Source organism: Xiphias gladius, chromosome 10 (assembly GCF_016859285.1).
Source record: "Xiphias gladius isolate SHS-SW01 ecotype Sanya breed wild chromosome 10, ASM1685928v1, whole genome shotgun sequence".
NCBI lineage: Eukaryota > Metazoa > Chordata > Actinopteri > Istiophoriformes > Xiphiidae > Xiphias > Xiphias gladius.
Window position 1 is genome coordinate 6,800,001 of NC_053409.1, and position 14,994 is coordinate 6,814,994.

Below are 14,994 nucleotides of genomic sequence, written 5' to 3' on the forward strand. Positions count from 1 at the left end.
GATGGCAGTTCAGTGCTTGTGGAACTCATTTATGACTGGTTATGTTAAATAACAGAGAGATGGGCTTCATTTCATGATACTATTGTTACGCACCAGGGGACTATTCTAGGTTACAAAGAACCGAGGCTGGATCACCGACAGGCCCCAAGGTTAACTGCATGTTATAGATGCAAATTTGTTGGGGCATATGCATCATTAAAGTACAAAATCAACTGAGGCAGTTTATTTTGCGAACATTTCCTAATATAATTGTATTTAATGAAATCACAAACTGACACCAGCAAAGTCATATTCCAGCACGGGCATTCTGGTTGCTCTGTACTTCAATGCGATAGAACATGTATATATTGCACACAGGTTGTTAGACTGGGGGGGTCAATGGCCCCCGTACAGATGAATGTGGCCATGCACAGCATGTCAGTCTCTTTAGGTCAAAAGTGCTCTCTTTCTAAATAACGACTACCGTTCCGACTCAGAAAACCGAGCAAGTTCAGAGTAACTTCTCTGCCTGAAACACGACATGTCCGGGGACGGGTACGCGCGCCGCAGCGGGTTCCGCATGCAATGTGTGCGCGCGCGTATGCACGCGTATAGAGCCGGAGAAAGCGCGAGGACGTCTCACTGACGGAGCGAATTTCTCCACAGTGCGGAGGAATACACTCGGCCGGACAGCGGTGGTTCGTCTTGCCTGCCCGCCTCCAGCCTGCCTTGTTCAGTGGCAACCGTCCATTTCCACTCTCCTGTAGCGTTAGCAGACAAACGTTTCTGACTCAAACAGACATGGTAAGTGTTGATTCAACCATGGTTTGTGATTATGTGCTTGGAATTGCAAATTGACTGAATACCAGCCAGGGGTTCTTAAGTCTCTTCCAGATAGTCGTTTTGTTGTAATAAACTGAAGCCTCCATTGCAGAGAGCGCGAGGAGACTGGACTCGTTTGTATCTTGGAGTTAGCTAGCTAACTAGCTACTAACACTAGCGGCGAGACATTGCGGCTATTTGCTGCGAGCGAGAAGCTTTGGCACGTCACCGTTGCTGAAAGTGTAAAGGTACCTGACACTAGCGGACGTGTGCTACTTATTGCAGGCGGCCACATATTGGCGATAGTGTTGGCGGTTCGGTTGGCTGTCAGTTTTAGCATCTAAGCTAATGTTACATCCCCGATGACTGACTTTCCGGTATCCGTCAGCTCTAACATCAGGCAACTAAGCATTTTCGCTTCAAGAGTACTAACGTAGTTTCTTTCTGGAGTGCTCCTGGAGACGCAGTTGGTGGTGTTGAATCCCGACGCAGAATTTTTGATGCAGGTGTTGCACCCACATTTCTGACAAGTGAGATTCACATTAGACATTCAACCGCAAAAAAGACATGGGTGAGGTATTGGTGGGGGTACAGAGAGAGCTGTACTTCTGGACACCAGTTTCTGCGTCTAGAGCTTTCACATATTGTCGCCCTTCCAATAGTATCTATACAGGGTCACATTTTTTCAAAGCTGTCACCATAACAATTATTGATACCAGCTATAGAAGTACAAAATGTAACCAGCTACTGTTAAACCTGTTATTTGAACATGCTGATGACAATTGACCTTTTTCAGGTCACATTTATTGAGTACCAATTGTTGATGTTAGAATAAATTTTTAAGTCTGGTCTGTCCTATCTATCTGCACATTGTAAGCAAGAAGAAAATTATTTTTTATTCCTACCATCTCAAACAGTTATACAGCATAAATGTTTCCTTCCCATTTCAGGTGCGAAACTTGTTTCCACAAATAGGAAATCTGGTTTGTTTGTCCATAAATGCACAATGTAGGTTTCTTATTCAGTGTCTCTGGATTAGTTGTGGTAGAATCAATCGCCAGTTATGCTCTGTAGTTTACAGCTTGTGGAAGGGGTTGCTTACATTTACACACATGGAGTATTCTGTTGTCGTGTGGGGCAAAAATGATTCTATGGTATAGTGGACCTTTTCTTCAGGCTACATGAAAATCTTAAATCAACACAAACCATGTTTGACAGATTCAATCCACTGAGCATATCATAGGCTCCTGGCTCTTTCATCATGCAGGCAAAGCCCTCTCCTCAGTAAACTTAATCAGCCAAAAAACTTTTTTTTAAATATCCTGCAGCAACATGTCAATTTTTATAGATGTTGTTTTGGATCACAAGTTAAGTGGATTTTGGTTAAACCTGAAATTATCAGTATGTGGTAGTATTCCTTGACACATCCTTCTTACATGCATTCCTTGACTAACAAAGTGGATTGTGCTCTAGGGCGCCTCTGGTTTTCTGTCCCAGCAGCTCATTACCTACAGGAAACTGTTATTATAAGCATCCCAGGTGTAAAATATTTGGTGATAATATTATACCAGCAGATCCCTGTTTCCAGAAGGCTTGGGTTGAAAACCAGTGGACTGACAAGAATGAGTTTCATTGATTTATTTTTAATGTCTTAACACCTGTAGACTGGCTCGAGTAGCAGCCTGTTTGAGTTTTATGGTCGTGGGCATTTGTAACATGACAGACATTACTTTTATAAAGATATCATTTTTTCTGGCTAATAATATGGGTTACCTTAGCCAACGTCAGTTAGATTACCTTTTAAAACTGAGTCATTAGAGTCATACCTTATTTTATCAAAGTTTGACACCATGTGTATTGAAGAGAATCAGTGGATACAGGGATTTTCTTAATAGCAGCTGGTATTATTTGTATTTAATTACATCTGATTCTTTCATTAATTAGTCTGACAAGTTTTCATAATGACTGGTAGGATGAACTGTATTGAACTTGTGAATTTTCATTTGAATGTCCATATTCAGATTTTTGAAATGATTTCAAAAATGGGTATTCTGACCCATCAGACTTCTGTAGTGTTAATTTCTATAACTACCTGTTGGATTAGTTAAAGTAGGTACATGGTTGTTTTGTGTTTGCTATAGCTAGAAGGTTGGCAAAGTGTGATAAAGGAAATATGTAGTCTGTAGAAAGAGCCCTGCATTACCATCTATTTTATAGTTTAGTCATTATAAAGATCTAAAATAGTTCAAAGTTGTTTTTTCAAGGAACATTTTCTCCGACTCTGAAATAAAGCTTTGCCATTTAGAACTAACAAAAACTTGTCTTTCGAGCAGTATTCTCTTTATTGTTGCCCCAGAAAAGTATAACAAGTTATAACAACATTTTCTTTGAAAAATGACCATTTAAAACTGTTGTTTGTAATCAGTGATTAGTCTATATATATATATTTATTTTTTTAGTAGCGGTAGAATCAATACATTTTAATAAAACTCTTGAGTTCCATTTTCCCCTATATTCGTTAATACTGTACATGGGTGCTTTTAAAGTAAATCATAGGGCCTACATTTTACTTACACTATCTAACAGGAATGTGGTCTGAATTGCCAGGCATTGCAGCACCTTGAGAGGAATTTGGCCTGGATATTAGAGGGGTTAGCAGCTTGTTAACCATTACTAGAGCCGGCACACACATACAGTGATGATGCATGTGTGATGACACAAATGCAACATCGCTGTCATTATCATTAGCCAAATTCTGAAAGTCTAATTATTATTGCTTGACAGCAATAATACCTTGTAGTTGTAACATTTCAGCTTTGTCCATTATTCACACCTTTCCTCCCTCTCTTTCTCTCTGTCCTTAAGGTCAGACAAATACAGAATTTAGTTAGGATCAGATGTCAATATTTAGAGTATTAATTAGTATCAATACCTTCATGCTTTGATCTATAAAAGCCTTCCAATTTCTTTATCATTTAATGTTATATCATATTACATTCTGAAAAAGATTGTAATATTACAACTAATAATTCTCAAATATTGAGCTAAATATGTTTTTTTGTTATGCTATCAGAGGTTACACTGACTGCATAAAATACTTGTCGAAAGGTAAGAAATTAAGAGATGCGGAAGAAAAGGGATGGGATTCGTTGAATATAAAAATATTGTTGGCAGCAGTATCTTGTAGAGGACACACTTTATCCTTTGAACATCTAGTTAGAATGCATTCTTGCACATCATTATATGTACTTATGTTGGTTACAGTATGGACTAATTTTTGTATGAAAGGTAATTTTTTTACTATCATTTGCCTCAAACAAACCTAACTTGAGGCTTGGGTCTTTACAGAAAATTAATGAGTCACTTATAGAAACCGTTGTAAATGTGTGGATAGGGGCCCTGCCATAGGGGGCTGTTTGGTGTGACCCGTGATGCTGTCAAGGAGGTCAGATGACTAGCCAACTGATCCTCCCTAGGAGCTGCAACTGTAGCAGTGAGATGACAGGCCACAGATTAACACATGCATATAGAGACACACAAAACCCCTGTGAACTCCCCCGGTCTGGACACTGTTACTCTCACACACCTTAAATCAATTTTCCTGACACATTTGGATGACCTCCTCTGGCCTGGCCTCCTGGCCACTACACGCGCACACACACATTCTTTTTCTCTGTTAAGCTGGTGAAGGATCTTCATGTGTTGAACTGCTGCAGGAGGTGGACACTTCATCCGTGTCTCCATCTTTTCTGCAAATCTGTTGGAAAGATGGATAGACAGCTAAGCCTTTGACTGTCATGCCTAGGCTTACACACATGAAAAAAAAACTCTGACATGGAGGCACAGGGAGTGGGGCTCTCCAAAGTCTAAACCAGTTGGAGTGAGATGCAGCCAGGGAAGGACAGCATCTGGCCACGTCCACTCAATGCTGTATAACTCAAGGACAGAAAGGATGGACAGGTAGGCAGATTGATTTATTAGGAGAGAGACAGATGGATGGACACATAACCAGGCAAACATCAACAGAAGGACCAACTATTCCATCAGCTCTTCATCTAGCTACGCTGAAGAGGGAGGCAACGCCAAGTCAGTGCCAATCTGCTTACCTTTGCCACTCCAAAGGGATTGTGAAAAAGTCTGACATCTGTCCAGCTATCTCTTCACTCTGGAAGGACTCAAAGACAAGTCCCGCAGTTATCCACTCATCTGAACACCATTAATGCAGTTGTCCAATAATCTACCTTTCCGGGAGTAAAAAAAAATCTATTTTCTTTACTCAAATCAAGGATCAAATGTTCAAAAGAATCAAAAGTTTTTTATGCATCCCTACAGTTATGTAACTATTCAGAGAGATGGCAAAATCTATTTTTCAACTTGGTCTCCCTCCATCTGTTTTAACAACCAGGACCGAGTGATAGATGTCTGGCTATTATTTTTTTCATCCAGCTATTCCTCCCCTACTAAGACATCATTCTTGCCCTTCTTGCCATCCTTCCTTAATCATGATGCCGAAGAAAGTTGCTCTGTACCCGGCAGAGGATGAGCTGGTGAGCCTGTCCACTGTCTATGACCTCTTGGATGAACAACAGCACTACTACAAGGAGCTCATCCAGCAGCAGGAGAGAAACTACAGAGCCTTTCTACAGATGCTGATGGACACGTCATCCAGCCGCATGGACAGCCTGGTCAGAGAGATGCAGGACCTGAGGAACAGCCTGCAGAGAACCAAGGCCGAGCTGGCTGAGGTTAAAAAACAGGGTATCCAGAACAGCAAGCGGGCAGAGTGCCTGGCTGAAGGCTTGGTGATGGTGCGAGGGGCGCTGGACGGCCTCAGTGTCAAAACAGGAGTAACTGGGGGAGGTGCAGGAGGAAGAGGTGTAGATCTGAAGCAGCGCAGAGGAGGTAGTGGGTTAAGGCTGGAAGGAGGAGGAAGAGGAGGTGGAGGCAGAGGTGGAGACGCGAAAAAACCAGAGCCGAAAGCAGTGAAGCTTGTGGCAGACCTCACAGATATCCACTTTGATGATATAAAGGTTGTACACAGATTTGCACAAAGAATGAATGGGCTCACTAGACATTTTGGCATCACTTGTTGGTGTACTGGTTGATTTTGGAATAGTATGTGGTTGTCGTTCATAGTGGAAAATAGTTTGCTTTGACCAGATGTTATAATTGTGCTAGGGCAGTCGGGTCCCAAAGTTTAAAAATAAATGGGACCTGATTGTTGTATCGCTCTGTGTTCAGCTTAAAATATACTTCATACCAGGTTCTCATCTCAGGTGCTTCTTGGTTCAGATGCTCATTACATCTATCAACTGCTTGTTTTAATGGAGTCTTCTTGCAGCCTGCCTCGATTTATTGTATGATCACTTGCTCCTATCTGACTTCTAATTGTTGCTCAAATGTGATGATGCTGTTGCTGATTGGCTGTTGGCAAGGAAATAGGGTTTTTAACATCTTGGGAGTAAATGAGAAATATTATCTTGGTCTAGGACAAGGGTTGATTTTAAAACCTGTCACTGTTTGAATCCTAACCCAACATTAACCCCCCCCCCCCTTTCTGTTTTTGTTTTTTAGGCTGACCAACTAACAGAAGAGCAGATTGCAGGTAAGGTGACAATATAAAAACACAATTTTACCATTTGTAGCATTTAATACATTTTCTACACCTGCTCATATTGTTAAATATGCTGTTGCTAGTATTTTTTCTTTCATCCTCTATTCCAACCTCTGCATTCCTTTTTTTCCCCCCCCTCCTCTCCTTGTCTGTCCAGAGTTCAAGGAGGCCTTCTCCCTGTTTGATAAGGACGGAGATGGGACCATCACCACTAAGGAGCTGGGCACCGTCATGAGGTCACTGGGTCAAAACCCAACTGAGGCTGAACTCCAGGACATGATCAATGAGGTGGACGCTGATGGTATGCTAGTTCCCCCTCGACATGGGGAAGGATTTATTTTTTTAAACTTGTCATGGTATATCAATATTGATGGTTTTAATGTATAACTTGCATTTGCCCTTCTCTTTCCTAGGCAACGGGACCATTGACTTCCCTGAGTTCCTGACAATGATGGCAAGGAAGATGAAGGACACTGACAGTGAGGAGGAGATCAGGGAGGCATTCAGGGTCTTTGATAAGGTAGGCCTGGGTGTGTGTGTCTTTGTGTTTTGTTTGTTTTGTGGAGGCGAGGAGATAAGGGCAGTTGATTCTTAAATGTACTGTGTTTCTCTTATTAGCAGTTTAGCACTATTGCACAAAACTCCCTAATCTGAATTTAGAGTGTTCCCAGATCTTTAGCTGACACTTAAATAGAGGACTACTTGGCTGTTTGGCTCAACTGGTTTTTGATAAATGACTGTCTGTTGTAGAATTTGTGTGTCTGACTGTAATGCTGTATGTGTATTTAACTGACCACTTTTCTGTCTCATGGGCAGGATGGCAATGGTTACATTAGTGCAGCAGAGCTTCGTCATGTGATGACCAACCTGGGAGAGAAGCTGACAGACGAGGAAGTAGACGAGATGATCAGAGAAGCCGACATTGATGGAGACGGACAGGTCAATTATGAAGGTACAGAGAAAATTAACATTAAAAAAATGTTAACAACACAAATACAGTTTGCATGCATAAAGAAACGCATAGCTATGCGTACACTTGTCCTGTCCTCCACCAGTACCATTATGATTAATTCCTTTTGTATGGAACAAAGCCTAATTATGTAAGATGACAAACACTGATGATAGACAGAAGCTCTGTAGTCATTTTGTGTCTGAGGGTGTGTCTGATTGGCTGGGACGTTTTAGTCTTATTAATCACTTTTTTATTGTGTTACAGTTCACAAGTCAAACACTGTTCCTGATAGGTTTTTGTTTTTTTTCCCCTTCCACAGAATTTGTTCAGATGATGACCGCCAAATGAACTGCGCTCACATTAAAGACAAAGAATCAGTCAAATGTTTCACTTACCTCTTATTGCAAAAATCTACATTTATTCATACTGTTCTGTATAGACAACTTAAACTGAATGTTGGAAAACTGAAAATCTGTCCATATAAATGAGATCAAAAAAGGTAACAGTCAAAAAGAAAAAATCTAAATGAATCTGCATGTACTGGCTTGTATTCCCCGCCCCCCCAGTGCTGAGCTGCCTAATCAGAACTCAACTCGTTAGCCAAGCAGCCTCTCTGCAGCCGGCTGGTTTGGCCCCTGCTCCTCTGCTTCCTGGTTCCATCTGCCTGATGTCATGATAATTATTTGAGCTGGCCAATCACCTTTCTTCTACGACTTCCTGTTTCCTTTTTTTTCTTTTTTTTCTCTCTTCTTCATGCATGCAGCTTTAGATGGGTTACTGTTGAGAGCCCAATGGCAGAAGGCTGTTGTTGGGCCTCAGATTGTCCTGGGACCCACTGAGAGGAAGAGGGAGGGGTTAGGTGACAGATGGATGGGAGTGAGTGAACCAGCGGAACCTTTGCAGTTTGCTTACCTTATTGAAGTCGGTGACAACAGAGATATTTTTAAGAAAAATATTAAAATGGAATAAATAAGAAACCATTTTAGATTCTGTGTTTTTGGCATGTCAGGATACTCGCTTTATCCTTTTGTGTGTTTACCTTTTTTGGAGGGTGAAGCCTGGGTGGGGCATAGATTTGAGCCCCTTGGGTGTGTCCTAGACTTTTGGAGGGGCTGGGTGGGCTTTAAAAGTGATGATATACAAGAGCGATTTTTGGGGCAATTACAATATCATGAGTATTTTTTGCAGAGGTGGAGATTTACAAACAATGGAAAAGAAGCTGTAGTGAAATAAAATCTGTGGTTATTCCTCAATGAAGCATGCTCAGGTACAGTATATTGCCTCAAACGTTGCATGCATGTCATTCTACCAGGGGGTTGATTTCAGTTTAGTGGGGACAGGGTCGGTGCTTTGCAGCATTTCTATTTTGTGTGTGTGTGTGTGTGTGTGTTTGTGTGTGGGCGTGTGACAGAGAGAGAGAGAGAGAGGGTGCGGCGAGGCCCGGCCCAGTCCAACTGTTCTGTTCAGTTCAGTTGATCTGCATTCCAACTTGTACATGCTAGTCTTTACATTTTGTTTTTCCAATAAAATACCATGAACTAGCATCTTGTATTGGGTCTTTATGTCTGTTATGTGTGTGTATTTCTTACAAATGAGCCCACTTGTGTCTTCTCTCAGTGAGGGCTGATTCTATGGGGGAATTGCCTTTTTTAAAATTACTCATCCGTGCTACTTATTGCAAGAGGCTGAACAAACTCGCACCATCTATATTAACGTCACCATGGATACCCGAATTATCTTGCCATGTTGATACAGCTCTGAACAAAAACGCACTTCAAACAGAACAGATAAACAAGTAAAAGTTTTCATTTCAAAGGTGTATGCTCACAAGTTGATTAACATGTCCGTGTCCTAAACACTCACGACAATTATAGACACCAACATGTTTTTGATAATGGTACAATTAGTGTGTGTGTGTGTGTGTGTGTGTGTGTGTGTGTGTGTGTGTGTGTGTGTGTGTGTGTGTGTGTGTGTGTGTGTGTAGGGGTGTCAGAAGGAATTCTCCAGATCTTCAAGAACGTCTGTCTGCAGATGAGGATGTGTTGCTAGGCAACAGAGCTAGGCATGGGATGGGTGGAAGTGAAGGAGGGAGCAGAAAACCGTGGGAGTTTGAGGAGAGAGCAAGAGAGGAGACAAGTGGGGGAAGAGATGAAGAGGTTGAAAGACAATAATAGAAACTTAGGACTTGAGGGAGAGGATGAGAGCAGAGGATCAGAAGAAAATGAAGACAGATTTACAGTGCACCTTAAAATCCATAAAATCTCTCCTCCCAAAATACCTCCCTCTTTCCTCTGACTCAAAAGCTGGTATTCTGGCTTTTTTTTTTTTTTTTTTTTTAAACAGCTGTACCCCTTGGAAGTTGGAGTTTTAACAAAGATACTAAAGGCTTAACTCAAATCGTATTTAGTGGCGAATTACGTCAATGAGCAGTGTAACTGTAGATCGGTACTACTGGTACTTGAAATAATATGACCTTCAGGAACGTACTGCATAAGATTTGCCGATTGTGATTGTGGCATTGATGAAAAGCAGACAGGTAGAGAGAGGAAAGACGGGGAAGGTGGAGTGTAGGTGGTGGTAGATTTATCCATGTGTCACACACACACACACAGAGTAGCTGGAGTTATGTAACTGTCTGAAGTGTATTAATATATCTTGCGGCTCTCTGCTTGCTATTAGGGAGCTATCACTCCAACCTTATTAACAGGGTTTCCAATTCCTGGAATTCACTTAAAATATGTCTCTCATACATTTAGCTCGTCCTATGAGGCCCACAAATGTGCAAAATCAGCATGCTGCTTATATTGGCTCTCACCCACACAAACACACTCATACACAGACAGACATACAGAGACACAATCCCCCTACTCCTGGCTCCGGCGTTCACCCTCATAAATATTTGAGTTTTTCACTTGACAGCCAGAAGAATGGTGTGGGGAGCAAGGGTGTGTGCCCAGAGAGAGACCGTTGCACGTAGCATTACATGGGGCAGATATTCACCATTATTAGCAGTCATTATTTTTCATTCTTCTCCATTTTTCTTCCTTCTTCCATAACTGCATATCCATTCGTTCAAACAAGCTTCATAAGAAAAAAGCCATATTTTCAAGCCATTGCAGTTAATGGAGATGTGAGGAAAAAAAAACCACAAGTCAATATTTTTGTGAATGTTGTTGTCGTGTAAGTAAGCAACATACACATGCAGTCAGCAATCTTTACAATAGGAAAATGTCACTGTTCCGCTCATGACATATTTCAGAGGCTGGACTCTGGTGGAAATACTTGAATCTGGCGTAAAAAAGCGCAGAAATGATGTATCTCCACCTCGGTTTTCCTCTACTCAGCTGATGTTTTGGAGTTTAAGGTTTTCCGTAAATCATCAACTATGCTCCTCTATAGGTTGAAACGAAATACAGTACAAACTTTATACCTGAGTTAATCCTGATTTTAAAATGTTTAATCAGCTGTCAGATAAACTATAATGGAGTAAAATGTAAAAATATTTCTCTCTGACGTTTAATTACATGTGCCACAGGGGAAAGTATACTATTATGCTCTATAATATATTGGTTGTACTTTCAATATGTAATCAAAAGACCAGTGCAGGCCCCATGTGTATTTCTTGTCTGAAGTTGGTTGGATGTGTACTTAAGGTAGGACATGTCATCTAATAACAGTCATTCGGTAGTTGTAGTGCTATATGAAATCTAGATATCTAGACGGACTCTGAATATAGCTTGGTTTTTCATGTCTTTGAGCTCCCCGTCACCAAATAAATTCTTACTTCTCTGACATGAATGTGTTGTACTGTTATTCTTTGGGGGGGGGTGTACAGTATTTTCTGAATGTAAAGCCAATTTCCAGGGTTACACCAAAATGTCTTTACCACCAAGAGAATTCCAAAAGGACTCACAAATCAAAGAGGCATAACACAAGCACTGCTACGAAATAAGTAAATGAATGACTTTATGAATAAATGTGTCTGTAATGGGAGGAATCTGCCTGCACTAATTAATTGAAAGCACAATACAACATTCGGGAATGGGGATGACATGATTACTCACATATTTAATCTAACAACAATAAGATTAATCAGCATTACATATTATTTTAAGGGCCGCTGTTGAGTTTAACAGAGGCTAACCATCGGACACACACCCAGGTCTGGCGGGCCTGCGGCGGGCCTGCCCTCGGCCGAGGGTGTCTTGTGAGAAATGGCTGTAAGACCCAGTGACGTGGAGGGACACGACTGAGGGTGTGTCGTAGTAGGAGCAACATCATCTGGTGCTCGGCTCCAAGAACAACCTCACTCAAGTCGATGGTAGCGAAGAAATTTCAGGAATTTTAACTCCTAGTCCTTAATAATCAGGGCGTCACTTAATTAATCAATGGGAAAAATGTGGCTGAAAAGCGGAGGTTGATTACGTGTGTACGTTAGGTGGGACGCTTCATCTAATAATAGTCATTTAATAGCTCTGACCCAGAATCAGGGTTATGGAATGAATGTATTTCAAAAGTCACATATGCTAATTTGATTGCAGTTAAAACAACGCCCGTATGGAATGTAGACGTCTAATAAACTTCCACTCAACCACTGTTGTCATATCTTTTGAGTAACACATCACCAAATGAATTCTTACCGCCGTTTCTTTTACATTGAATGTGTTGTGCTGTCGTTTTGGATGAGAATTCATTTTCTGAGTGCAAAGATGCAAAGTCTCAAGATGACGTCAAAACTTCTTTACCACCAAGTAAAATCCAACAAGGCTCAAAAAGTAGAAGAGACAAAGAACAACTAAAGCAACTATATAGATACATTAATGACTTCATGGATAGACTGTTAATGATACCTGAGAGCCCAGCAGGGAACTCTGTAGTGGGGGGGCTGTAGTGTGTGTGTGTGTGTGTGTGTGTGTGTGTGTGTGTGTGTGTGTGTGTGAGAGACTCAGCTGAAGCTTCCTGACACTCTAGAATAAAGCCTGTCAGCGCTGTAATCCTCTGATAATAGACACACAAAGAGGACACACCGATCTACTGACAGACACACAGCTGAGAGAGTAACACACACTGCTAACCCCGAGGTCACAGCCAGAGGGAGTACCACACACAGACACACACAGACACACACACCGAGACAGACAGACAGACACACACAGGCTTACCAAAAATACTAAGCCTGAAAGTAAATTTTTTTTTTTCTAACCAGAGCTTTAATTATGAGCAGAAACCACGATGGAGAGACCACAGATGTTTTCATCTTTCATTATTAAATATGTCAAATAATAAAAAAGACAAATAATCCATGGTTGTTTTTAACCACTTTTATTATCTTAGTCATCATTATCATCCTAATTTCAGTCATTCATTGACAGCACTAAGGACTCACTGACAGAACTCACATCAGCAAACTGAATCAGTTCATCCTTTAATTCCTCCGAAAGCATCTCAGTAACATCACTCTCCAGAAAATAGAATTATAATTTACTTTCTAAAATAACAACAATAATATTACACTTGGAACAATCAAATATACAACAATAACTCTTTGTATTTATAATCAAAAACCAAATGAGAAGAAAAAAAAAAAAAAACTATATTCATCTGGTTGTATTTAACATGACTGTGACAGGGCACAAAGACAACACAATCACTGTGGTTGCATTTACACACAGACAACAGAAAAATCTGATTTATGACAAAATACGTGTGATAGATTTCTCCCAATCATAAATTGTTACACAGGAGCTCCAGTTTTCCAGGCCTTTCATGCAGGTGGCACTCTTAAGTGTTCGGCTACTGCAGCTACAGCTGCTCATGCTAACAAGTCAGCGTTTCCAAACAGATCGCAAGCATGAAAAGGAGAACGTTTATTACGATGGAAATGGCATTTATTTTACAGCAATAGTTAGACACTTTGAGAAGTAGCTTTATTTGCCCTCTTGCTGAATTCGATGACAAGACCGATACCACCCCTCGTGTCTGTTGGCCTAGTATGACGCTAACACTAGCGGCTGGTTGGTTTAGCGTAGCTCTGATCAGCTGGCTCTGCGTGGAGAATACAAGTCCGTCCCCCAGCATCTCTAAAGCTCAAGTATTAGCATGTTTTTGGTTTTTTTTTTTTTTCTCCCCTCCCCCATTTTGTTCCTATACCACACAAACAGCCAACAGTGAGGAGGCAGACAGGAAAAATGGGGTGAGAGAGGGGAGCATGACATGCAACACAGTCCCAGAATCTGCAAGTTGCTGTTTCTACAGGTTTCTCTTTAAACAACTATTAACACGTCACTATTAACCAGTAACGTGTTAATTAGTGAGCTGTGGAGATGCTGGTGGACGGATGTTGTTACCTTTGGACAGAGCCAGGTTAGCCGTTTACCCGTTTCCAGTCTTAATGCTAAGCTAAGCTAACGGCTTCAGGCTCTAGCTTCATATCTATTGCACAGTGACGTAAGGGACATTGATCTTCTCGTCTTACTTTCGGCATGAAAGTTAAAAAACTGTATGTCTATTCCTTCGATTTCAATGATTCCCATGGGGAAACTGAACGATACTGTACATATTAGGAAAATTTGTAAAATGTTTGTAGAGTGTCAAGAAAATATGTTTAAACCAAGAAACATATAAAGGCTGTACACATGAGATTATATGTGCTTCAATTTAAAACTCCATAAAAAGACAGCCATTCCTTGATCATTTGCTATTAAAATCTGATCTCTTGCGTGTGTAAATGCACTTTACTGATTGATTGATTATTCAGTGAGCTGTTGATTACGTCTGTCTATGCTCCAGTAGATTTTCAAAGATCTGGCTGTCCTGTGTCAGCCGTACAGTAACTGTTCTCTCCATATGAGAGAGAACAGAGAACATATGTACATATGTGTGTGTGTGTGTGTGTGTGTGTGTTTGAATGAGATTATCAGTAATATTTGGCTTATAAAGGAAATATTTACAAAACTGTTTACCTGCCCATAATCCATTTTTATCCAATTTGCTAGGGCTACCTTCAGTGTGTTAAAAGCAAATGAAACTGTGTGTGTGTGTGTGTGTGTGAGTGAGTGTGTGTGTGTGTGTGTGAGAGACTCAGCTGAAGCTTCCTGACACTCTAGAATAAAGCCTGTCAGCGCTGTAATCCTCTGATAATAGACACACAAAGAGGACACACCGATCTACTGACAGACACACAGCTGAGAGAGTAACACACACTGCTAACCCCGAGGTCACAGCCAGAGGGAGTACCACACACAGACACACACAGACACACACACCGAGACAGACAGACAGACACACACAGGCTTACCAAAAATACTAAGCCTGAAAGTAAATTTTTTTTTTCTAACCAGAGCTTTAATTATGAGCAGAAACCACGATGGAGAGACCACAGATGTTTTCATCTTTCATTATTAAATATGTCAAATAATAAAAAAGACAAATAATCCATGGTTGTTTTTAACCACTTTTATTATCTTAGTCATCATTATCATCCTAATTTCAGTCATTCATTGACAGCACTAAGGACTCACTGACAGAACTCACATCAGCAAACTGAATCAGTTCATCCTTTAATTCCTCCGAAAGCATCTCAGTAACATCACTCTCCAGAAAATAGAATTATAATTTACTTTCTAAA

The 14,994-nt window shown here is 40.8% G+C and overlaps 1 protein-coding gene across 1 annotated transcript; it reads left to right on the forward strand.

Annotated features, from left to right (window-relative positions):
- Positions 1-603: 603 nt before the first annotated feature.
- On the forward strand, positions 604-8,909 carry calm1a (calmodulin 1a). Its single transcript, XM_040136824.1, has 6 exons — positions 604-783; positions 6,376-6,406; positions 6,573-6,716; positions 6,829-6,935; positions 7,232-7,367; positions 7,687-8,909. The coding sequence occupies exons 1-6, from the start codon at positions 781-783 to the stop codon at positions 7,713-7,715; spliced, it is 450 nt and encodes a 149-aa protein (XP_039992758.1). The 5' UTR covers positions 604-780; the 3' UTR covers positions 7,716-8,909.
- The last annotated feature ends 6,085 nt before the right edge of the window (positions 8,910-14,994 follow it).

What these genes read in the sequence shown, in the direction of transcription:
- calm1a (XM_040136824.1), top strand. An exon ending in CAATGAGGTGGACGCTGATG is followed by an intron (nt 6,717 to 6,828) that starts GTATGCTAGTTC and finishes TCTCTTTCCTAG; the next exon opens with GCAACGGGACCATTGACTTC. An exon ending in CGGACAGGTCAATTATGAAG is followed by an intron (nt 7,368 to 7,686) that starts GTACAGAGAAAA and finishes CCCCTTCCACAG; the next exon opens with AATTTGTTCAGATGATGACC.